At 39.3% G+C, this 25,178-nt stretch overlaps 1 protein-coding gene across 1 annotated transcript in view; it reads right to left on the bottom strand.

Annotated features, from left to right (window-relative positions):
• Positions 1-4,480: 4,480 nt before the first annotated feature.
• Positions 4,481-25,178, bottom strand: part of Tmem150c (transmembrane protein 150C) — a 62,880-nt gene continuing 42,182 nt past the window's right edge. The window contains exons 2-8 of the mRNA XM_076864939.1: positions 20,483-20,572; positions 19,213-19,266; positions 19,056-19,088; positions 18,892-18,959; positions 12,779-12,906; positions 9,775-9,952; positions 4,481-6,639 (exon numbers count right to left, since the gene is read on the bottom strand). Of these exons, the coding sequence (XP_076721054.1) occupies positions 6,431-6,639; positions 9,775-9,952; positions 12,779-12,906; positions 18,892-18,959; positions 19,056-19,088; positions 19,213-19,266; positions 20,483-20,562 (750 nt within the window). The 5' untranslated portion in view covers positions 20,563-20,572 and the 3' untranslated portion in view covers positions 4,481-6,430. The remainder of the gene's footprint in view (positions 6,640-9,774; positions 9,953-12,778; positions 12,907-18,891; positions 18,960-19,055; positions 19,089-19,212; positions 19,267-20,482; positions 20,573-25,178) is intronic.

Below are 25,178 nucleotides of genomic sequence, written 5' to 3' on the forward strand. Positions count from 1 at the left end.
ACAGAGAGGTTTTAAAGTCTTGTGCAAGAGTATGCAGTTAAGGGGCTGAGGATATTTCAAATCCTATCTAGAGCTTGGGCATTTGACATGTACTAGTTGCTGCAGACATCATAGGAAATAACCCTGTTTATAATGTGGACTTTCCTCCTCAAGACATAGAGAACTGTTTGCTAGAACAAGCAGAATAACTGTATTCTCTGAAATCTGACTTCATTAGCATTGTTTCCTAAATGCCAGAATGCGGGTGGGGAACAACTATCAGTCATCCATTTGTTTTAGTATCTGTTGAGCATTTAGCCATTTGCCATACACTGTTATAGGTGCCAGGTAAACATACACAAAAATCTTTACCTTCGTGGATCATGCATTTTAGGGGTGGAGAGAGTCTGATAACAACTTAAAATGTGTCAATGTCATTCCTATCACAGGACCATGTTTTAAAGATGTTTTAGAGCATAATAGAGCTGCAAAGAGGAATAAATAGTGCTGGGTGGTCTTGGAGAGGTTGCATTTGAAAGTTCAGGGGCTTCCGTAAGAATGTAGGCCCAGCAGTAAATGGATGGAGCTGGAGAATATCATGCTAAGTGAAATAAGCCAGTTCCAAAAAACCAAAGGCCAAATGTTTTCTCCGATGTGTGGGTGCTAATTCACAATAAGGCAGGGGGCAGGGGCTAGAGAAAAATAGTTACTTTGGATTAAGTAGAGGGGAGTGGAGGTAGGGGTAGGAATGATAGTAGAATGAATCGGACATTATTACCTAATGTACATATATGACTACATGACTGGTTTGATTCTATATTATGTGCAACCAGAAGAATGAGAAATTATACTCCATTTATGTATGATGTGTCAAAGTGCATTCTACTGTCATGAATAATTAATTAGAACAAATTTTAAAAAAGTAGAATGTAGGTCCCTGAGTATGAGAAGAAGGTGAGAGATTTAAGTATATGGAGGAAGATTGTCCAGAGCAGAGGCCACAGCAAATACAAAGGACCCAAGGCCAGAGCACACATGGCTGTTGAAGAAAAACAAAGAGGCAGGGGAACTGGAACAGAGGGAAAGGTGAAAAGCAGATCTTGCTGAATACTTCAGGGCATTTTAATGATTCATGTTTTTAGTGAGTATAAGAGAAGCCATTGAGAATTTTTAGCAGAGGAGTAATGAACTAATGAAACTGAAATTTGAGATGAAACTCAATTCACTATTTCTGCTGGCAGTGGGGTCTGCACAAGCTGTAGGCCTCTGCAGCCAAAAGTGTTACAGCTCTTAATGGTGGGCTATGCCCTCCAGTGTTGGAGCAGATTCCAGCAGCTCATTGTCAGTTTCTTCTGGGTTCTTGTCTCATGGATTCTAAGAATGAAATCCAGAAAACAGAAAGAGCGAGTGTAAGAGTAGGATTTCTTCAAGTGTGCACAGAAACAAAACTCAGGCAGAAGGAACGAGAGAACCTATCAGGGGTTGCCATCTGAGTGTTTAGGGGTTTATATAGCACTTGGGTCAATGCTATTGGTCCAAAATTATGCTGGATAGGGTTTGTAAAAGTACTAATGTTGTTGGTTAGCCCTGAATCCCATTCAGGTTTGCCTTCCATTTTCTCCTAGCTCCTCAGGAAGCCAGTGGTTAAAGGCAGTGGATCACACATGCTCCATGGGTGGAGGGAGGGGTCTGGAGACCAGCGCTGCGTGGAGCACACTTCTTCAGCTGGCATCCACGTTGTGTGCAGGCCAGACTGCTGTGAGGGGACAGGTTGGCTTGCCCCAGCCCACCTCGAGGTGCTCCTCAGGCCCTAGCTGGTTTGATGGGCTCTTTACAGCAGCCTGTGCTTCAGCCTGCCTGGGCCACCACTCTGTTGTTTCAGCACCTCTCCTGCTGCTTCTTAGCAGGGACCAGTGGGATGGCCAGGAATCTGTCACTAATTTAGCTTTCTTTTATTTATTTATTTTTTAATGTAAAAGAGATTGGAACCAGGGGCACTTAGGCACTGAGCCACATCCCTAGCCCTTTTTATTTTTTGAGGCAGGGTCTTGCTAAGTTGCTTAAGGCCTCACTAAATTGTTGAGGCTGCCCTCAAACTTGAGATACTTCTGTCTCGCTCGGCCTCCCAAGTCACTGGAATTATAGGCATGCACCACCTGGCTAATTTAGCTTTTAACAAGATCATTTTGACTTCTGTATTAAGGACGGTTGGGGGGAGCAAATGATGGAAGCAGAGAGACAGACTTTGGAGGTTATTCTAAAAATTCAGAATGGACAGCAGTGGCTTTGACCAGATGGTGGTAATAGACAACTATAGTCATGTACTTTAAACATAGAGCAGACCGGAGTTGCTGGCAGATGTGAAGTGTGAGAGAGAAGAGAGAAGGGAATGAGAGAAAGGAAAAGAGCAATCTGAGCAACTGAAACATGAGTGTGTTTAACGTAGATTACTGGGAAGTCTGCATTTAAAGGAATAAGGTTAGATATGCTAAACGTGAGATACCTTTTAAGTGGAGATTTCATAAAGGTGATAAAGATACAGATCTGGCATTTAGGATAGAGGCCTGGGCTGGAGAAGTTGAGAAAGGTCAGCACATGGATATATTAAAAATTAGAACACTGAATGGGGTGACCAGAGTGTGTGTGTAGACAGGAAGAGTTTCAAGGACTGAACTGTGGGTTACTCCATTATTAGGATGTCAGGGAGAAGATGACCCAGCAAAGGAAATTGAGGAATGGTAGTGAAACAAGGCACGATGTTCTGAAAGCCAAGTAGAGAAAATATTTCTGGCAGGGTGGTATGCAAAGGGATGATCAAACTGCGAAGTTTTGCTTATTTATCTAGACAAATATTGAGAATTAAATGATACCAACCCCACACATAACCCCTACCTCCATTTCTCTGTTACGATGGGTTCTGTAATGATTTTTTGGAGCTTCCACTTAAGAGGAACGATGATTAAAGAAGCTGTGAATACTGTGGTGATCACTAGGCTATTTACAGCTGTTCCTCCCATTCTAGGCTCATGGTAGCAGTGCCACTCTTAAATATGTCCACATGTCCTAACCAAGGAAATGTAAGCAAAGTAGAGTTTGTCACCTTCTACAGAAGCTTGAAGAGCCAGTGAACAGTCCCGCACATGTTCTAGGCTATGAGCAACTGTGGAAGCATGAGAGGAAGCCTGGTGGGCCAGAGACAGGCAGACTTCCTGGCTGACCCTGATAGACATCTAGTATGAGAAATAAACGTGAGTTTTGTTAAGATAGCAAAACTCAACCAATCCTGACACAAAGCCTGAAGACAAATAATAGTGTCCCAGGCTCCAATTATAACCAGCAGGATTACAAATTTAAGGATGTAAAAGTTTTCTTTATAAGGGATAAAGAAACCCTAGCAGCAAATAACACAGATAATAGTTTTCCTCTCTGTCAGTTCTCCATTAAATAACTATTAACTTTTCTTCTTCAGAAACTTCCAAAAATAGGGTTGTGGCTCAATGGTAGAGCACTTGCCTAGCATGTGTGAGGCACTGGGTTCAAGTCTCAGCATCATATATAAGTAAATAAAATAAAGTTCACTGAAAACTAAAAAAGATATTTTTTTTAAAAAAAGTGATTTTTAAAAAAGAAACTTCCAAAACATAGTTTAGTGTATTTCCAACTTTGTTCTCTGTGCCATGCAGGAATGCTCGTTTCAAATGCAGATTCCCTGGTCTGGGCCCCTTTGAATGCTGATGTTCTTACTCCAAGAAGGCTTCATAATCTTGTTCTTTATTTAAATAATGTATGGTTTGGTACAAAAATATTTGTGTCTTTGTCCCAAGTTCCTGGCACAGAACTCTTGGAACTCTTGGAATGTACTGAGTGATGGAAGAGGTGTCTTCTTTGGTCTTGAACCCTTTGGATCACAACAATTAATACTGATCAATTAATACTAATAAGGTGACTTAGGTGAGTGAACCTGGTTAGCCTCAGAATGTGGCTGGTCACCTGAAAAACTAGGTGCTTCAACCTCCAACCTACCAACTTCTAGAAAAGGGGTGGGGGCACTGGAGGTATAGATATAAAATAAACTCTGAATGAGCTCCAGAGAGTTCCTGGATTATAAACACCAAGGCACTAGGAGGATGGGATGCTCTAAGGACATAGAAGCCCCATGCACCTTCCCCTGCTCTGCCCTGTCCTGAATTGTAACATTTATAACAAGCCAGTGAAATGTAAAGCGTTTTCCTGAGTTCTGCAAGCCATTAATAGCAAATTCTTGTACTCAATCTGGACATAAGTGGGAACAGTCTTATGCAACTGAACCTTTACACCTGTGGAGTCTGACCCTAACTCTGGGTAGTTAGAGCTGTAGACACCCAGTTGGTGTCCAGAGTCAGAGAACTGGTTGTTGAAAACAACGTACCAATGTAACACTGAAGTTCAACATCATGTCTCACTGCTTACACATTTCAATATTAGAGAAGAAATGTTAGTGCAAGAGACAAGGAAATCACAATTCTGCATAAAAGAATTTTATTTAATGGCCAGATCCCAATGAATAATGTTAGCCATTGCTTGATTCTGCTCAAATGTGCTATTAGGTATACTCTTAAGAAAGTGTACAAGTGCATCACCAAATGCTGTCTAATTTGGATTGTGTAGAGTAAAATAAAAGTTCATAAATCTTTGTTCTTTGATAAAATTTTTAAAATATAAAAATGAAAAAAAACAGAAAAGCAGTATTCAAAACTAATAAACGTCACCTTGGACTATTTACAGTAAGATGCCTTTTTATAACAGAATACTCTGCTTCATTCTTTTCCTCACATTTTACTTAGAGGTATTCCCATGTCTTTATCTGACCCTTATTCATGATTTCTTCCTCTCGTGTCTCACTTGAAACAGCCATCTTCTCTTTTCACTCATCTTTGAGTCTCTAATACTTCTTTTTTCTCACTAATAAATGATTAACAGTTCTATTCAACAGACATTTATTTATTGAGCACCTAATATGTGCCAGGCACTGTGCTAGGAGGTGGGGATACAGATGAAAAGACACCAACCCCCTTCCTCAGGAAGCTCAAGAGTTTGGGTTGAATTTTTAAAATATCTTTCACATATTCCACAAAATCCTAGGCCCCTAGAAAGTACATTTGGAGATTTCTGGAAACAGTGCACTCATTGGGAATCTGTCCACTCAGCTTACTGCCTGCATGTGGAATTTGGAATTCTGCTCTTTGTGAAGCAGAGCCTAAAACACCCACCTATAGTTGGAGTTCCCAACTCTTATCAGCTGGAAACCACATGTCGGGCAGTAATATTTTACTTTGCTTCTACAAATTCCAGATTTGAAAAGCCCTTGATCCAAAAACCACCAGATTTGAGCAATAGCTACATATTAAGAAAGACCTCCCTGATTTGGACTAACCAGATGCTCTCAAACTCCTGTCTTTTCCTGAGTGTCCAGCAGGAGCTCTTGCAGTTACCTCCACAGGCTCAGACTTCTGTGCATTTCTGTATGAAATTTTCCTTTGTTTCAAACATAAATCTGTAGGTGACTTTTTTTTTTCCTTTTTTTCACATTTGAACCCAAAGCAAGCTCAGTTCTTGCCTTTGGTCTACATCTTCTTTGTCCATGAAGTGAGACCCATGAGAGTTACTTTAAAAACGTAAACATGAAAGAGAAAACAAAAACTGTACATGACATACCACGGAAGCAAAAACTAAACCACAGCCTCGCTGCCCTCATCCAGGGCCATGCCTGGCAGACCGTGTCCCTAGAAGTATTCACAAGTGGTGATCTTTCTCAGGCACAGTCAATCAAGTCCAGATCATCCAGGTGGGCTCCCCTCTTCCAGTCTAGCATGTTCCTTTCCTGAGACCCACACAGCCGACCAACGAACAATGATGGAGGGTGCATTGGTGGAAAGTGATAGCTGTGCCTTTTCCAGACCACACAGGGCCAGATCTCCCCACAGTGTCCATCCAATTTGGTGACGCTCATCCATTCAAGAACTAGAGCCAGATTCACAGCTTCCTCGTGAGCTAGTTCCAAGCCCTTTGGACCTGAAGGCAACTTAGGGAGTTGGCATTATTCTCTTGTTCCATTTGCCTCCCCCCCCACCCCCGCTGTGGTGGGGAGATGGTGTTGGAAAGAGGATAAGACGAGCAAGGCATACTGAGAGGAGAAGGGGACCAAGGAGTGATCATGCACAAGCTTCTGGCTCTGTCGTGCATATATTTTCAGTGTAACAGCGTGAATTTTGACACATAAGGTAGGGCTTGTGCTTTTTCATTAAAGAAATAACTCGCCCTGAAAAGCTCATTTGGCAAATGTGGCCACGAACGTGTGTATGTGTATGTGGGGGCAGTGTGTCAAGAGGTGATGCCTCACGTCCTGTGAGTGTGTCCTATGGGCCCTTCCCCATTGCCACACCCACCTCACCAGCACAGAGAACCTGATGGGTTACACCTGGTCTGTTTGATATTCAGACGCTTCTGACAGACTTTCTGAGAAGCTCAGGAAATTCTCCTGGTACTCAGAACACACAATCTCGTAGCGGTAGTGCCGGAACTCCACCGCAAAGGTGCCAAAGTAAGACAGGAAGCACATGACCAGGCCCCACTGGACCCTGGCTGCATACATGTGGATGTCTTGGGCCATGAGGATGAAGTCTGGGGAGAAGCAGTCAAGGAAGGCACCCTCATCAGCCACACTCGTCAGCAATCCCCTCACCAGCAGAACCGGGAGCTTGACAGAGCTGCTAAAGGCCAATATTTGCTTGAGTGATAACATAACTGTTGAACTCTTTGTGCCAGATGTGCTTCTAAAGGTGCTTTCATGAATAATCTCTCTCAATTCTCACAGCAACCCTCTTATCGTTTATAACAGTAAAGAAACTGAGACCATGTGAATAAGTAACTTGGCTCAAGTCACTCAGGCGGACAGCAGTTGGTAGGGCTGGATTCACACAAGCACTCTGACTCCCAGGCCAGGTGTTCAACAACTGCACTCTACACCTGCCTGATGGAGTGTGAGATTAACAAAAGAATTACAACTCCAAGGTTGATTTAGTGAATCAAAAACATAAAGCTATCTTTTTAAAAATCACTATGAACAACCAGAGGTTTATAGTTCTATCTACAGAAATAATTTTGAACATACCAGTTTGCTAACGACCTCCATGTAAGCTGTGTTGGGCTGTGCTATGCTCTAATACTGTTGAGTGACCCCCTTTGCTCTTCTAATTTTCACCATTCTCTTCTAGACAATACTGTATAATCCCTGACGTCATAATATCACATTAAAACTTATGCCCAGGTGAAAACATGCAATTTAAAAAACAAATAGATGAAAACCCTATTCCTGACTGTATCTGGTATGTGTATGTGTGTGAGTGTGTGTACATATAAACAACTGTATATACGGAGAATAGGACCTCCAAAAAGGGTGAAAAGTTCATAGCATGTTTTAATGAAGGGCCAAGAGGCTGAGGACTGACTACATTTATTTAGAAAAATCAGAGATGTCTCTTAGAATGAGTTTTCTCTTTAGAACTTAGGCCTAGAGTTTGGGGAGATTTTCAGAAAGTAAGAATATTGAAACTATTTCAGCTAAGCTTTGTTCTCTTGATGAGGTCTGGATCCCTTCACCCAAGAACCAAGAAGTAGTTCTAAGTGTTCCAAAATGACATGGATCAGAATCAACTATAAGCTCAAAACAGAATCATTTAGAGTCTGCATACTCATACTAAAGCAGTAGTAACTTTACTTAAGTTAATGGAGAATGATTAAATCAAACCTCAAGTGGCCAGTTTTGACTTTTTTGATTTTGTGTTTTTTATCAGGTTGCTGGCAAGCAGCAAGTTTTTTGGTTGGTTGGTTGGTTGGTTGTGTATGTACTGGGCATTGAACCCAGGGGCACTTTATCAGTGAGCTACATCCACAGTCTGTTTTATTTTATTAAGTTACTGAGGCTGGCCTTGAACTTGCGATCCTCCTTCTTCAGCCTCACAGAGTCACTGGGATTATAGGCCTATGCCACTGTGCCTGGCAAGAAGCGAGATTTCTGGCTTGGATTTTGAGTTCTTAAGTGTCCTCTGTCTAATTTGACTGTAGAGCTTCCGAAAAACAGTGAAATGATCAAATGGCCGTTAGTGAAGGAAAAGGAAATAAAAAGCTCTAAATGTTCCACTAATTAGAGAATGTCTTTGAAAGCTAAATGTTTTCATTCTCTAGGAGAAAAATGGTGCAGTAACTGAGGGCAAGAACTGAGCCCAAGTTTATATCTTTTTTGGAGGGGCAGGGGTGGAGGCATGTTCCTGGGGGTTGAATCCAGGGCACTTAACCACTGAGCCACATCCCCATCCCTTTTTGTATTTTATTTAGAGACAGAGTCTCACTGAGTTACTTAGGGCCTTGCTAAATTGCTGAGGCTGGTTGAACTCAATTCTGCCTCAGCCTCCTAAGCGGCTGGGATTACACAACCTCTCTGGTGCAAGTTTAAATCTTGATATACTATATACTATTTGTGGGATCTTGGGAAAATTAGTCTGTGATCCTATTATTACCTTTTAAATAAGGATTAACAGGTACCTTGATACATTAAAATTTCTGAGAATAATGCTGTGCACATGGTTAAGTGCCCAGTAAGCACTCGTGATTAAAGATGTATAATTGTGTGTAATTAACCATCTAGGAACTTTGACTCCCTTCTCTGGTTTCCTGAGGAGAAGGAGGAACTATTAAAAGGCACACTTGTGGATTTAGCTCCACCCAGTGATGACTGATCTGATTGGTGGGATTGGAACTGGTTGGCTTGTATTGGGCCAGTGCTCCATCCTAACTAGGCTATCTCTGGGATTTGTCTGGGGTTCAGTGGAGTGAGCCATTTTCTGCCTTTCCCTGGTTTCTATGCTTGTTACTGGATGGATAAGTTGAATTGCAGGGTGTAAGAGATGAGGCTTGAAGCATTCTTTCCAAACTTCCTAAAATAAGGCTCATTTCTTCTTCTCCATCTGTCTCCTTATGTCTGTTCTCAACTGGTTCAAACTCTGAGGGAAGGAAAGGAAATGAAGAGCATCCTAAATCCTCAAACATCTGTTTAGGAAAACTACACATGCAATGACAATCTAGTTCTTGAATTTGTTTCCCAGAAAGGCTTATTTTCCTGAAAGATATAAACATCCTAGTTCCTTGAAATTCATTTTAGAATTAATAAATTAGATAACAAGGCTTAATTAAATCATAATAAAATTTTTTAAGATGGAGAAAAATTACCGTTCTCTTTGGGTTATGTATTGTTTGTTTTTCACAAAAGGAAACTTCTGTCATTAGTGAGGGAAGAATGCATGACACCACTCCTACAAATTGAAACAATCTTGAGATGACAGAACTTGCTCTTAGTTCTCCATCTCTCTTGAGCATGAAAAACTAGCCTGAGAGTTTTGGTTTTCACACTTGTTTACTTTTCTGTTTTGTTTGAAGATTCTGAGATGGTACACATCTCTAATCAGAGCAGCTGGTGAGGCTAAGGCAGGCAGATGGCAAGTTCAAAGCCAGCCTCAGCAATTAAGTGAGGTCCAAAGCAATTTAGTGAGATCATCTCCAAATAAAATATAAAAAGGGTTGGGGAATGTGGCTTTGTGGTTAAGCACACCTGGGTTCCATCACTGGTACCAAAAAAAAAAAAAAAAGATTCTGAGATGATGTGAGAGTTATCCCAACACCCTGGGAATGGCAACTGTCTCACAAACAACTTACCTGTGTTTTAATCTCACTAATAAAGAACCTTTCACATTCAAAGGATACAAAGGACTACACAGAGAGTGATAGATGCTGACAGAATAACTCGTGGAATTCCAACTTTCCGTCCTTCATTCTTGATGTTGACTTTGAGTGTCAATGCAGCCTGGATCCAGCAGGTCAATGTGCCAAATCCAAAAGTCAAGGAGGTTCCCACATTATGGATTTCTTCATCATTTGTGAGCTAGGGATGAACAAAAAATGGCATGTGGGAGCCCATTTAGAAAAGAAGACATGCAAGCTGATGAAATATGTGAGGGGAGAAAGATATCTCAGTACTAGGATGAGAGATTTTAGGAAGATGAGAGTCCTCCATCTCCATTGGGTCTTTGTGACTAGTCTCAAATGGTTCAAACTCTGCAGAGAGGAAGGGAAATAAACAGTACCCAAAACCTTAAAAACATTTATTCAGGAAAACCACTTAGGAAGTGGTCATCTATTCTTTGAATTGATTTTTCAGAAAAGCCTTTTGGGAAAGGAAATGAAAAAAAACAGACAAGTTACACACAAAAAAGGAAATGTCAAAGTTCGTACAAGCATACATTCCCAAGTTTATTCTCCAGGCTAAGAAGATAAGACACAGGATCTGTTCTTTAAAGATAGGATAACCAATTCTGGTCAAGTCAAGATTGAATTGGCATAGACAACTAATCACTCTTGGGCTGTTCTTTACTTCTATAAAACTGACCTGTCTGTGTGATGTGTCCAACTCCATCTAGGAGAATTCTTTGAGTTTTATTTTACTATAGTAATAAGAAAAACCGCCATCTACCAGCTAGGTCATTATTTAGAGACTCATTAAAAGATAAAAGGATTGAAGATTGATAGGCAAGGCTTTTATAGAATCAGTAGGTTAAATGAAAGTCATCTGGGTTATTTCATTTGGGGGTTAGAGATAAAAAGTCTTCAAATCATCCCACTTATTTAAAAAATATGTATATAACACTTAAATCTCTCTCTTTGTAATTACATGCAATTTAGTCATACATATAGAAAAATAAAATTATTGTTGAAGGGATAGCTTTTAAACCATGCTGTAAAATATCATTTTGTTGTTTAGTATGGTTGTAAATAGCTTTTGCATCAAATGAATAATACTTCTCCTTTACATTTTTTTTCTATTGTTTTTAGCTATAGGGTTCATCCCCGATCCAGGTCCACCCCCTTGTTTGGAAGAAACCATTTTTTCCTCATAATTCAAAAACATATTTTTAAAATTTGTTTAAAAATAATGATTCCTCAAATTAAATTTCCCTAGGATGTTGGTTTTCTGTGCCATATGCAATCTATTTCATTTCCTTTTTTTGCCATTTTAAATGTAAATTTAAAAATATATAATAGTTATGTGGTTCAAACTTTTAAAATTTACAAAAAAATGGTATAGATTGAAAAGTCTCTTAGCCACTATACATCATCCACCTGGTTTCTCCACAGGGAACTACTTTGTTGTTTGTTCCTTGTTTATTTCCTATAGATATTCCCGCAAGTATTCTTTATATGTACTGTCATTTATTCATAGTGTTGATTATTTGTGGCTCATCAAGACAGTCCCATCTCTGTGCTTCTAGGACTTTACTATAGATCCAAATGGGCACTTAACTTTACTATAGATCCAAATGGTCAAGAGAACTGGTCATCACTGAGCATGTTACAACCTACCTGCACCTGCAGCACAGGCAGGCAAGTGAGGGAAAGGCCCCCACGAAGATTCTAGTAAAAATGCTCTGTGCCCTGACAATTTGGGTCTTTTTTTTAAAAAACATTTTTTAAATATTTATTTTGTTTTGGTTGTAGTTGGACACAACACCTTTTTATTTATTTATTTATTTTTATGTGGTGTTGAGGTCCGAACCCAGGGCTTCGCACGCGCTAGGCGAGCGCTCTACGGCTGAGCCACAACCTCAAGCCCACAATTTGGATCTTAACAGGATAAAATCTCAAATACTCTCTTGATAATTCATTAGCCTAACAAATATGTTCTAAAAATGCAGCTTTCTGGTTGTCTAACTTGATATGTGATGGGATTTAGAATAGTTTGAGGAATTTGTGGAATTGCCTGTCAAACAACTCATCAAGTGAAAAATACTTATTTAGTTGCTACTGTGTGCCAAGAGGAAGTCTTGGGGAACATGTGATCCTGGCTTAATGAATTAGCAGGAGTGAGAGTTAAGACAGGTCACACTCTTAGAAAATCCACTACCAAATTTTCAGTAAGAACATTTCCTGAATGCTCATTAGATTGCTGAGGGTCTTGAATGCCTACACCATTTGTATTTCAAATCTAAGAAACAGGAGGAGTGTCAGGATCAGTGTTTGCTCACAAGGAGAAAATCTGAAGCAATAGTATGTATGGCATAGGTTGGAGGATGGTATGGAGAGAATGGAGGCAGGAAGATCAGTCAACTACTGCAATAAATTAAGTCATTTAGGACAAGAAGTGGGTGATGGTATTGGCAAGGGAAATTATTCTTGCAGATTGTGATCTTAAGCTTCTAAATTTCTAGGAAGAAAGATTAGGATTAGTATATCTTTATACAAGTTATAGGTGTTCTAGAGAAAAATTCTGAGCTTTCAAACTGGATTCCATGGGGGCTTACTAACCTGAAATGTAAGCATTCATCAAATAGAATATTCAGTGTTTAATTATAAAAAGGCAATGATCCTAAGTTTTCTAGAAAGACACATTAGGATGCAATTTGCTATTTTTAATAAAAAGTGTGAACCACTTCCAAATTCTTAGTCTAAAACTATTAATAGCTACTTCTTACAATAGCCTTGCTATATTTCATATGCAGAATTTTCATATGTCTCACATGTATGACAAGAACTGGCTCAGAGAGCTGGCTGCTGGAGAACCTGTGACAGTGAGAACCACTGTTCCTAATTGTTTTTAAGGTTGATGAAGAATTAATATGGAACACATCGTGATTAGACTTCACTAGCTGCAATAATCATACAAGTGAAGGCCTTAATGATATGAGAGGGAGGTGAAAAAGGCCAAATGAAGTACCTGAAAATTACCAAGTAAGGTCATTCCAAAGGAAGCCAGACACAGCGCCACCAATCCACTAATATTCAGCCATGGGTTTAAAACCTTTGGTTTCAGTTGTATGAAGCGCAGAACAGCTACCACAAGGGCTAGGAATAAAGCAAAATCTTAAAATTAAAAAAAAAATGTAAATCATTCACCTACTATGAGGCAGAGTTCTCCACCCACAACGTGCACAACTCAACTTTGCATCATACTCCATCTTAAGTCTCTGCAGGTGATTTCACAAAGACACTTCCCATGCAGTGCTTATGATTGTTTAGACGTTTGGGGACACCACCTGGGGGAAGCCAAGAGGACTTGAAGCAGCAGTGCTGTCTATTATGGGGGTGATGCAAGGATGACAGGACTGTTAGTAGTGTTGTTCCAGAGTTTGCAAAAACAAGGTCAGCCAAAGGCAGACTGGCCTCAGAGAGCATTACAGAGGTGTGGCACAGAACAAATGAGATGGGGACAAAGATCAGGGCCTGGAATTCACTAATATCAGCCATCCTTTAGCTTACAACAGTGTGAGAAAACATGAGGCAGTTAAGATGGGGGGAGAGGTCAAGGTTACCACATCTGGGCAAACGTGTGTTCCGTGGGCCAGAAACCATCCCTGGGGAAAGGATGGAAAGTGTACAAATCCCTTCATTATTGGTTTTAGTTTCACATCCCTTTGATGCTCCCAGTAGGTGCTCATTGTCAAAGGACCAAGACAATTCAAATTAGAGCAGTTAAAGTGATCACGTTCATGAAATCCGCATCCTAACACTGAAGATGGTGGGGACAGAGGTTGGTGTGTACTCAAAACCAGACCTGGTACATCAAGAAGACTCAATTCTTTCAAGTGATATTAATCACCCCATCTCATTTGTTCCCTGCCACACCTCTGTAATGCTCTTTTAAAAGGTCACTCTATCTTTTGAAGTAACTTGGTATCTAAGAACTTGAAGAGCAAATGAGGGAAGTTACTTGTATTTCAAATCTGACTTCTAATAGTAACCTTGGGGACAGTTACCACTCAAGCCACTAATCTAAAAATCACCTTTTATTAGAGACTTAGTGCAGGGATATTTTCAAATATATACAAAAAGCTGGAAGAGAATGGTTTACAGATGATGAAATGAATATAAATTGTATCTTATAATTGTTAAATTTTATGTACATATAAGGAAATGCAGTTTCTATTGCTTAAGACAATTAATTTTGACATTAAGGTTCAGCAGGGAAGACAGAAATTCAAGAATTAGCCTATTTATATTAGCAATTATGTTGGTAATTATTCACTAAAGGTTTTGCCTTGATTACAGGCCCTTATCCATAATCATTAGTTTTAAAAAATCTTCCATACATTTGCATTTTCCAAGGATGCTAAATTTCATAGTGTCAGGCTATGAACTCAAAGAGTTGGCTTTTGGTTCCAAGTACCTCTGATCAGAGAGTGGAATAATACTTGGTCTTAATTGGATTTTGGAACCAAAACAGAGATAAACCATGATTTGTGAAATATCAACTTATCCAGCCTTGATATAATTTTAGTACATGTTTCATCTAATGCCCACTAGGGATCAGAAAATTAATCAATTCTATTTCAGTGGACAACAGTTGCTCAAACAATTGGTTTGAGATACCTAGTTAGGAGTTACTTCAGAAGTCTATTAATAATAACTATAGTTAGAAGGTGAAAGCTACTTCTATCCTAGAAGGTGAAAAGTAAACATTGTTATTAATTTTTAGGATGAGAATAGGAGAAGGAAGTGGGGACAGGAGTAATTCCACATACAGCATTCTGACATAACTTGGTCAGCTGATAAAGAAGTCATTAGATTAGGACTAGAGAGTTCAACGCAGGGCACCATGGGATTTACTTGCTAATTAATTCTGCGTGGCTGTAAGGGAATAATGACAAAATACCAAGGTGGCACATTTAATTTCTTTTAAAAATGATTAGTGAAACATATTACTTTGGGAACTCCCTGCTGGCCATTTAATTAATTGTAGAATAAGACCATGCTGGAACCTTAGCCTAGGTGAAACCCAATCCCTCATATAGCTCCTCACAATGACCCATGTAGTTTAGTCTCTATGCCCAGGGGAAGGGATTTGATGGTCAATCTCTGAGCTATCTATTTCTCGCCAGTAAACACGGGACTTGTATCATGTCTTGGTCCCAGTAATGCTAAGCTTCCTATTTGTAACATGGGTGATAAGACACTTTTTCATGAGCAAGCGATGAAATTACACAGGAACCAGAAAGCTATGTGGAGCCAATAATTCAACCCAGCACTCTTAACTTCCAGAATCATGTTCCAAACACCATACTTTGCCCTTTTCTCCTGTTAATTCCATTATTAATCAGCTCAGATGAGGCATAATTTCCTTTTAAAACAGATTCTACTTGAATTTTTAGAATGGCAAACTAAATGAAGAGACTGACCCTATAAACAGTCTTATTAACTCTTTGGTTTAAATGAAGTCAGATTCAAACTATGAAGTCCATTGTCAACAAAGTGGTAGTTTATTTACACCTTATTGAAAAAGACAGTTGGGGCAAGAGGACAATTTCAAAGGCATCATTATATATGCTGACCAACTTTCACCATGTTCACCTGATGAACATGACATGCTGTTTAGTTTCATTTAAAAAAAAATTTTTTTTTTTGAGGCAAGAGAACCACAAGTTGGAGCCTAGCCTGGGCAACTTAGCAACATCCTATCTCAAAATAAAAGCTTTTAAAAAGGGGCTAAGGATGTAGTTCCGTGGTAGAGTACTGGTCTAACATGTTCAAGCCCAAGTATCACAGTGGGAAGAAAATTAGGTTTTACTAGATGGTTTTTAAGAGATATTAAAAATCTACTCCTTTCCTGTTTTGAGTATGTAGAATCTTTGCTATACATGTGCCCCCTATTTAATTTTCCTGTCTATTTTAAGAGTACAAATAGAAAAATTGTATATTTAAATTTTTTTTTTTAATTTTGAGACTGACTAGGTTTTTAAAATTCAAAACTCTGAGTAACATCTCTTCATTACAGCTCTAAACTGGTGCCTGGCCAATTCTTTTTTGTTTTGTTTAGTTTTACTGTTTATATGCATCCATAATTCCTATTTATGACTGCGGTAGAACACGACAGTCAATATGTTTTGGCCGAAGGAGGGAGAGAGGCTGCTATTAGGTGACTGAAATCATTCAGCTATTAGCTTCATCCTCAGCAACCTCCCCGGGGGCAGGAAATAATATTCCTCTCAAGAAATTTGTCTTAGGTCTTTTTTCCCCCTAGTGGAAAGGAAAATGTGGATTCAGGACAAAGAGCATAACGAATTCTGTAAAGAAAATAATTGAGCATTCAATCTTTGATTAGCCTGTCAAAAAGATAAAAGATCTTTGCTAACTAATTTTAATAAATGCTACACTGACTCATTTTTAGATTATAAATTATAATCTACAAGGCTGCCGAAAAGCAGTCACTTATAGGCACCGCGGGCTATTTCTTAAAGGTAGTTATGCTATCTAAACTAATAGTCTGATGTCAAGCAGGGACAGACCTGGGGAGATGAAAGTATCTATAGTGGAACAAGAATCTTTACTAAATGGATTCTTTTTCACTTCCAGAGTTTATAAATAAATAATTGTTGGTTTGCTCCCACTGAACACTAATCTTAATCAGTTTTGTGTCTACCAGATGGTCCTTCAAATGCTGAAAGATAATAAAGACTAAACACTGGATGTTGCAATACCTCCAAGCAAGAGCTGGTAAAAGCTTAATTGCGTCTTGGTGGAGTAGAAAGAACTGAAGAATAAGATGATGACAAATGTCATCTGGAAGAGGGGAACTTGCTTGCATTGCTTTGTTTTTGGAAATGCTTTTATAATTAGTTAATCATATGTTTTATAACTGGAGAATCTCATGAGCTGTGCAAACTGGTTTATACAACAAAGACTACTGGGAAATATCAATTTGTTTTAAAAAAAAAGAAAATAATATGTAGCCTCCCACATGTTTGTTGGTTTCTTTAAACCACAAAGGAGGACAGCTTGTGACAGCTTTTGTATAAAAGCAGGTTTCTACATTTCATGGTTAAATGAGGTAATGTTTATAAAGCACTTAGCTTTGAGCTTGGAATAAAAATGATGGCAATTAATTATTGTTATTGTGCCCTGTGGGGTGATCAGATGAGTCGGTGCCAACCTGCAGGCCTACATACTGTGATGGCAAAGAGTGTGTGAAAGGCCCCGACTCTGCGATTCACAGTTTACTCCTAGGGCTTTGTGCTCCATTAAATGCAAACATTCCTTAGCGGGCACTGGGCACAGAGGTACACACCTGTAATCCCAGCAGTTTGGGAGTCTGAGGCAGAAGGATTGTGAGTTCAAAGCCAGCCTCAGTAACTTAGTAAGGCCTTGAGAAACTTAGTGAAACCCTGTCTCAAAATAAAGTGTGAAAAAGGGGATGGGGATGTGGCTCAGTGGTTAAGCACCCCTGGGTTCAATCCCTGATACAAAAAAAAAAAAAAGTGTATTCCTTAGCAGGCATTTGTGCCCCAGTATGAATAAGTTCACTGGATCTTTTTAGAAGAAAGTGTCAAGAGTAGAATAAAAAGGAGTGAGTATAGGGTTCCTGACAGTTCTGAGGCTGAAGGCCGTATCCAACCAAATCAATTGTGACCAGCCCTAGTCCCACATGTGCATCAGCTGCTGTGAGTGTCAGCCTTCTCAATACTTGTGAGAATCTGGGCCACAAAAACCCTGACTGGCATGGGCAGGAAGACAAGAGCTGCTTCTCAGCATCAGGATAGTTAACCTTCTCTTCGTGGTCATGTAGTAGCCCATGCCTTCCAGACATTTCCTGCTTAGGTGAATGGGACATACTTTGGGGAAGCTTGGGTAGGGAAAGGTTCTGACAAAATTATACTTAGCTCCAGGGAGAAATCTTGCTAACTTCAAAGAAGTCCCCCAGTATGCTTTTCTAGGGATGTTCTCCAAGTTTCTTACGTTTTGAGCTGTCTGAACAAACGGATTCTGCTTGTGTTGCATGTTGAACTAAGAAGGTCCCATGATTTCCTAAGTTCTAGAGATATAACCTTTCCTACAGCAAACATTAAAAAAGAAAACATTAAGATTGAGTAGATTTTTTTTTTTTCTGGTGAGGAGGAGAGGATTTACACAGAGATGAAGTAACTGGTCATGTCGTTCAGAGACAGGTACCACAAAGGCTGAAAACTCCCTTGGTAATGGTATTTTTATCTCTTATTGGGAGTGAAAGCCTCTCCATCTAAAAGAACCTTTTCTAGAAAAACACTGTGGAAAGATTGAGCTGACATTGGTCCTCTCCCACCAATGGGACAACAGTGACAGATAGCTGACCCTTTGAAGGATATGTGGAAAGCCTGGCCTTGAGGAGATGGTGTACAAGTTGGACTTGAGCAAGGAGAGTACACGCAGAGTTACCACTATCTCTGGAAAACTAACAGGGTCATGCAACACTTGCGCAACTAGGGGACGGGATATTAAGGGAAGGTCTTGGACCCTGCAGAAAGTGGAAGAAATCAGGGTCAGGCATGAGCACTAAAGGTTGCTTTTTGTCTTAAGCCTCTTTCCTCATTTGTCAGCTTAAAATGTATGTGGGCACAGAGGAAGGCAAGAACCTAATGTCAGTGCTGCTCTTTAGGCTTAAGACAGGGTCTATAAACAATATTTATCACAGAGCCCAAGCATCTTTTTATCTTTGCCAGTGAAGGAATGAATAAGTCATTCTTTTTAAAGCAAATGTATTGCACCACATCACATTCCGAGGCAGGATTTCATGGCACATGAAAGATATTATTTCATGCAGCAAAAGAAATAAAGTTCAGAGTATGCTGAAATGATAAAGACAATCAAAAGGAGAGAAATATAAGGCAAGCAGGAGGAAGTAAAAGGATTTATGAGGGGAAAAAAAGGCTCCTAAAACAAATAGCTGGCTTTGGCATATTGACATGATATAATACTAAATTATCAGCGAGGCCCCATTGTTTTGGTATAGTTTGGAGCAATGTTAAAAAAAATAATGGACTGAAGTGCATGTGTATCACTCATTCTTCATGCTTCTCTTACCTAGGAAGGCTGCCATGTTCATCACTTGACTGAACACACAGCTCGCAGGAGGATCATCCCCTGCAATACTTGAAAAAGATGAAATGTTTTATAATTACTCAAAATCTATAATCCTCCCAACTTTTCCTAACATCCAACAGATCAGGTGAGAATTATGGAGTTACCTTATATATGGTGCATGCTTCACGCCAGATTTCCTGGGTAACAAACAACAGAGAGAGGCTTAGGTTAAAGCGTGGTCACTGCTGCAGTTCAGCTCTGCCACTGGCAAAGGCTTCGCTAAAAGGCTGAACAACAAACTCCCCCAGAGATAAGCTTTACCTTTCAGCTGAATTTAATGGTAATATTTTTTCATCTTCCACAGCTATAAAGTACCTATCAGGAAAGAAAGATAAGTTGATAAAACAAAGCAATTTTTTAAAAAATAAACAAAAAATTCCAAGAATCATTTGTTTCCCAGTTAAATAGACTAAATTATTTTAAATCATACTCATTCTTTTCTGAGAAAATCCTTTTTAATAACATCTAATTCTTTGAAGTTCCAATGCTTTTTTTAATATTTTCTTAATTTTCAAAACACCCCCAAGGGCTGGGCTTGTAGATTGGTGGTGAAGCGCTTGCCTTGTACGTGTGAGGGCACTGAGTTTGATTTTCAGCACCACATAAAAATAAAATAAAGGTATTGTGTCCATCTACAACTAAAAATAACATAAACTAAAAAAATTTTTAAAACACCCTCAAAATTTATGGCAATGATTTTAATCTGCAGATTTTTTTTTTTTTTTTTTTTTTTAGGACTAGCGATAGAATCCAGGGCCTTCCATAGAATAGGCACCTGCTGTACCACTGAGCTACATCCCCAGCTCCCAAGGATTATAGTTTAGAAACTAGAAACCTTCCAACTTTGAGTAAACTAAAATTACAATTCAGTTTCTAGTTTCTTAGGAATAAATATCCACCACTCTTTTTTTTAATGTTTATTTTTTAGTTGTAGGTGGACATAATATCTTTATTTCATTTTTTTGTGGTGCTGAGGATTGAACCCAGAGCCTCACCTCACGTGTGCTAGGCAAGCACTCTACCACTGAGCTACAACCCCAGCCCTATCCACCACTCTTAATGAACTTAAACTAAAATAATTTTTTAAAGTGATTTATTACTTGAAATAAGCAATTTTTGTGGTAAGCCAGGACTTCCAATGTATTGATATTCATCTTATAAACATATCAGACCTTGTCACAAATACTTGAACTATGAACAAGACTGTGAATGGAATCCAGATCATGTTAGTATCAAATTAGAAAATCTTGCAAATAATGAATTTACATGACCACTTTATAAAATGTTCATTATAAGAACAGATGAACACAAAATCAGCATTCTTTATTACCTGCTTTGCATATTTATTACTTAATCTTATTTTAAGTAATAAAAGATAATAAAATAAATGGGGACCTTAGTAAAATTAAATTACTAAGCATATTATCTTAACAGATTTATAAATACATCCATATAGATATGTCATATATTCTCAAAACTTTGTTTTTAGCTCACTGCATCTGAATCTTTAAGTCATTAAGAGTATACTCACACTATCCACAATCCAGCTGAAGTAAACAAAGTAAATACAAGAGGTAGAAACATCCATACACTGCATTTCTTCCCATCCATGCCTGTACCACTGAAATAAAATGAACAGGTGTTAATAATTAAGGCAAAAATTTACCTAACTCTTTCAAGATGGAAAGGAATTCCAGTGGGGGGAATCTTGTGAGCAGTTAACATAGACACAGAGTCTTAGCTGTGATCTGATGCCAAATTTCTGATGAAAACTTTTGAGTACATTTAAGAATGGACAAAGGGGTTAGGACTTTTAGAAGAGCTAAGTACCAAAGGCAAATTCCAACCTACCTTTAGTGCTATTAACATTTACAGGTTTATGGACCTAAGTGCATAAGTATACTCCCAGGCAGACAGGTGTTATAAACAAATAGTTACTAAATAAATCAGCATCACAGGGGAAAAGAGCAAAAGCTTTGCAAATCTGAACTTTTCTTGTGACTTTACTGAGCAGCTATCACAGTAGACACAAAGATAAATGCTCTAGAAAATAATGCATTAGATTAGCTCCAATGAAAAAACTGGGGAATAATACAGATGCTGGGCATTTGGGGATATAACATTTTCACAGCAAAAATACATAAATTAAAAACTCCCCTAGTCAGGCTCAATGGTGCACACCTGCAGTTCCAGCTACTCAGGAGGCAGAGGCAGGCAGATTTCTTGAGCCAAGAAGTTTGAGATCAGCTTTGGCAACACAGTGAGATCCCCATCTCAAACTAATAATTTTAAAATTCCCAGATAAAAGTAAAAACTAGAGGCTTTAGAAGTATCTAGGAAAGGCTGCTCTTCTGCCGGGGATGTGGGAATGGGCTGATCATGGGCGGGCCAGTGCTGATCCTGCTTTGCTGGCAACACTTGCACAACAACATCACCTGCAAGGTAACAGAACTGGGAGTATCCAAAGCTGAAAGAAGTGGATGGTGTGCTTGGCTGAGCAGCAGCCTGGGAGAATGCAGACTCTACAGTAGAGCCATGTCCCAAAGCGAACATCCTCGAGCGAGCTTACTGCATGCAGCTCCAGACCCACTCTGTAGACGATCCCATGACCACCTTCTACAGGCGCTGCAGAGCTCCGTGCGGACACCACTGGAGGGAATAGGGTTGGCCCAGCTGCGCAGTGACACCTAGCAGGATATGAATTGTGTGTACTGAGGCTCTTTGCTGGTGAAATGGGAGGTCCACCCCTTGGGATGGGAGACCAGGGTGTCAGGAAACGGTACCTGTCTGCCAGTCTGGAAGTTGCTGTGTGGTGGTGGGGAGACCCACAGGGAAGTGTACTTGGTTCAAAGTCCTGCACCTTCTCCTTTTACCTTCACTAGGCAGATGACATTTCCTCATACCAATGAACAGTCTACTGTTTGCAGAACTTAGTACATTAAATATCCCTAAATACTTAACTGTTAATTATAAACCTGTAACCAAAACTTGTTCTGGATGTCGCATAAAAATGAAGTCTAATAAAAAAAGGGGTCTAGGAAAAATTATTGGTATCAAACAGAAGTAGCTAATTATCACTTTGTGATATATTTTTGCCTGAAACCATCAGACAAAATCTATTTGACATATTGGATTCCAGCATAATCCTTAAGGAAAAAAAACAACACTTCTAAGAAAATAATGTACCCTAGTGACCTCCACTGGTGACCTGACAAACATAATGATAATGGTGATTAAATGACATTTCCAGTATTAGATTCCCCTCAGTATTCATTATTTTGAATTTTACCACAAGTTTAAACCTGCACTGCCAAATTTCTGAGTACCTTCATGACATCTGCTTTCATGTGCTGAGACTATGGACCTTCCAAATGTAGACATCAGATAGAGAACATCATGCGCCATTGAGGCTGGGAAGCCAATCCCTCTGCAAAGAAGTCTGAGTTCCTAGTGCAGTCCTACCACATAAGGTAGATCTTTCTGACTAGGAGACAGACACCTGAATCTAATAACATGCCTTTAACATTTGTGCCTTAGTCTCAAACATATATCTGGGCAAAAATGTTAAACAAATGGTAGAGTCTAGGAGATGGAAGGCATTTGAGGCACTTTCACATCAATCCAATTCATCCAATTCACAATAATTGATACCCTACTTGTACCAGGCACTATGCCAGACTGTGGAAATACTGAGTTGAGGTCTAATGAATACGATGAGTTATTTATTTATTTATTACCAGTCTATGTGACATATATAGTAGTCTCTCCTTATGTGAGGGGATACATTTCAAGACCCCCAGTGGATGCCTGAAACCATGAATAGCACTCAACCCTATCTATATATTTTTCTAATACATATATTTTTCACTTTAAGAAAGCACTTTATGGCTTTTATCTTGTACATCTGTGTTTAGTTTTTCATCACTGTGACCAAAATACCCAAAAGAACAACTTGTAGGAGAAAAGGCTTATTTTGGTTCCTAGTTTCAGAGGTTCAGTCCATGGTGAGCCAACTCCACTGCTCTGAGCCCAAGGTGAGGCAAGTTGAGGGGGTGGAGGAGGAGTACCCCTTATTTCTTGGTGGCCCAGAGACAGAACAAGAGGAAGGCATCAGAGGTCACAGGGAAGATGAACCCTTCCAGAGCAAGCCCCCAGTGACACCTCCTCCAGTCATGCCCCCAGTTACCATTACCTGCCTACATTATCACCCATTCAAACTAGGATGAACTGATTAGGTTACAGCTCTCAATCCAGTCATTTCACTTCCAAAAATTCCTGCATGAACGCAGGAGATTTTGGGAGACACTCCTATCCAAGCCATAACAGGATCTAAATTGCCAGCATCACTATCCTTGAACTTTGGGCTATTAGTAAGTAAAATAAGCATTACTTGAACACAAGCACTGAGATGCCATGATAGTCAATCTGATAACTGAGGTAGCGACTTTGTGACTAAGGAGCAGAGAGCCCATACAGAGTGGATACACTAGACAAGGGATGATTCAGGTCCTGGGTAGGATGGAGTAGGACAGCATAAGATTTCATCACATTAGTCAGAATGGCACACAATTAAAAATGTATGAAATGAAAAAAAAATGTATGAAATGTTCATTTCTGGATTTTCTATTTAATATCTTCAGACCATGGTTCATATGGATAACTGAAACCAGAAAAAGTAAAATTGCAATAAGGGAAGACTACTATAAATGCTGGTCCATGACTTTCCAATCTATGGAAGAACAGTGGCCATTTTAAGCATAAACCATATGGCCAGGCAGGATCTATTCATATTTATGTCCAAAAAGTTATAGATTAATAACAAAGCTATCAATTATGCTAACAAAAATAATTCCATCCAAAGGAGTACATAAAATGGCAATGGTAATTGAGTAGGTAAAACAATTATTCTAGATTTGCCACTGAGACAGGGTGTTCTGGCAAGCTGTGATAGTTACACTACAAGACTTAGAAGCTCCTAGTTTCCAACCCCAGCTTTGCCAAAAACTGACCCCTTAGGGCCTAGATTAGTTACATCATTTTCCTATCTCACTACACCAAGATTAATGAATTTGAAAAAAGGGAGAGAGAAATCAAAGACTCGAGTTCTTCCAGGGTGGTAGTACCTTGGAGGTTAACCCAAGTCCAGTATTGTATATCTTTGCAGTAAGAGAATGCCCTAATATACTCAGAATTATCAGCCACAGAGAAAAATGGTAAACATTTTTACATTAGATTGGTGACAAAATCAGAATGCCAATATATGAAGGTAGAATGAATGAGAAACATAAGTGTCAAATACTCAGATTGGCTTCCCTTTTAGGAAGATTATGTGGGAAATTAAAATTTGAAAGCAGGGAGGCTAGATGAAGAGAGTTAATCAGACAACTCTTAAGACCACGCCAGCGAGCTACAATAGTTCTCTGCACTGATTTCCTTCAAAGAGCAGCAGTCTGGTGGGACAGAAATGGTATGGCAAGGCAAAGGACCTAACCCAATTCTGCCACTCACTAGCAATGTCACTCCATCTCTTAAGCCTTAGTCTAACTGTGGAGATAACTCTGTTTTGTGGAATTGTGCTGAGGATTAATGATGCTGAGATTAAACACCTCCCACATAATCCGAGTTCAGTAAGTGCGTAATTCTAACTGCACAGCAAATCCACACTTGCCTTAGGACAAAGTTCCCACTCTACAGGGCGGGGCTCAGGACAACTTAACACTTTCTTATTCTCTGGGATCCCACTTTCCTAGCTTCTCTAAAGAGGTGCAGACACCCTTCCTAATGGTAATAATCCTTTTCCCCCTCAAATGACTTCCCCTCAAATTAAAATCTTGAGGTCTTAATAGCGAAGGTCTACCTTCCTGAGACTCTACTGCTTTGTTGTTTTTCAGTACGCATGTTTTTCAGTGCTCATTTGTTTTGTTTGGCAATTACCTAAAATGGTCCATGGCTAAAAGTACACTGTTTTTCTTTTATCAGTTTAACTCTCAAAGGGTAACCTATGTCCAAATTCCAGGAAACTCATAGTTTCCCTAGCTTAATAATTTGAAATATGCCTTTTCTTAACTTTGCGAGATGCCTTGGGAGGTGAAAAGGGTAAGCCTATGAATGGCTGTGTTATCAGTTTGCAATGGAACTACTTTGGTTTTCTTTAGGATTTTTTAAATGCTGGCTATGCTTTTTTTGTTTAAATAATTGCAAATTCACATGCAGTTATAAGAAATAAT

Source organism: Callospermophilus lateralis, chromosome 8 (genome assembly GCF_048772815.1).
Source record: "Callospermophilus lateralis isolate mCalLat2 chromosome 8, mCalLat2.hap1, whole genome shotgun sequence".
Classification (NCBI taxonomy): domain Eukaryota; kingdom Metazoa; phylum Chordata; class Mammalia; order Rodentia; family Sciuridae; genus Callospermophilus; species Callospermophilus lateralis.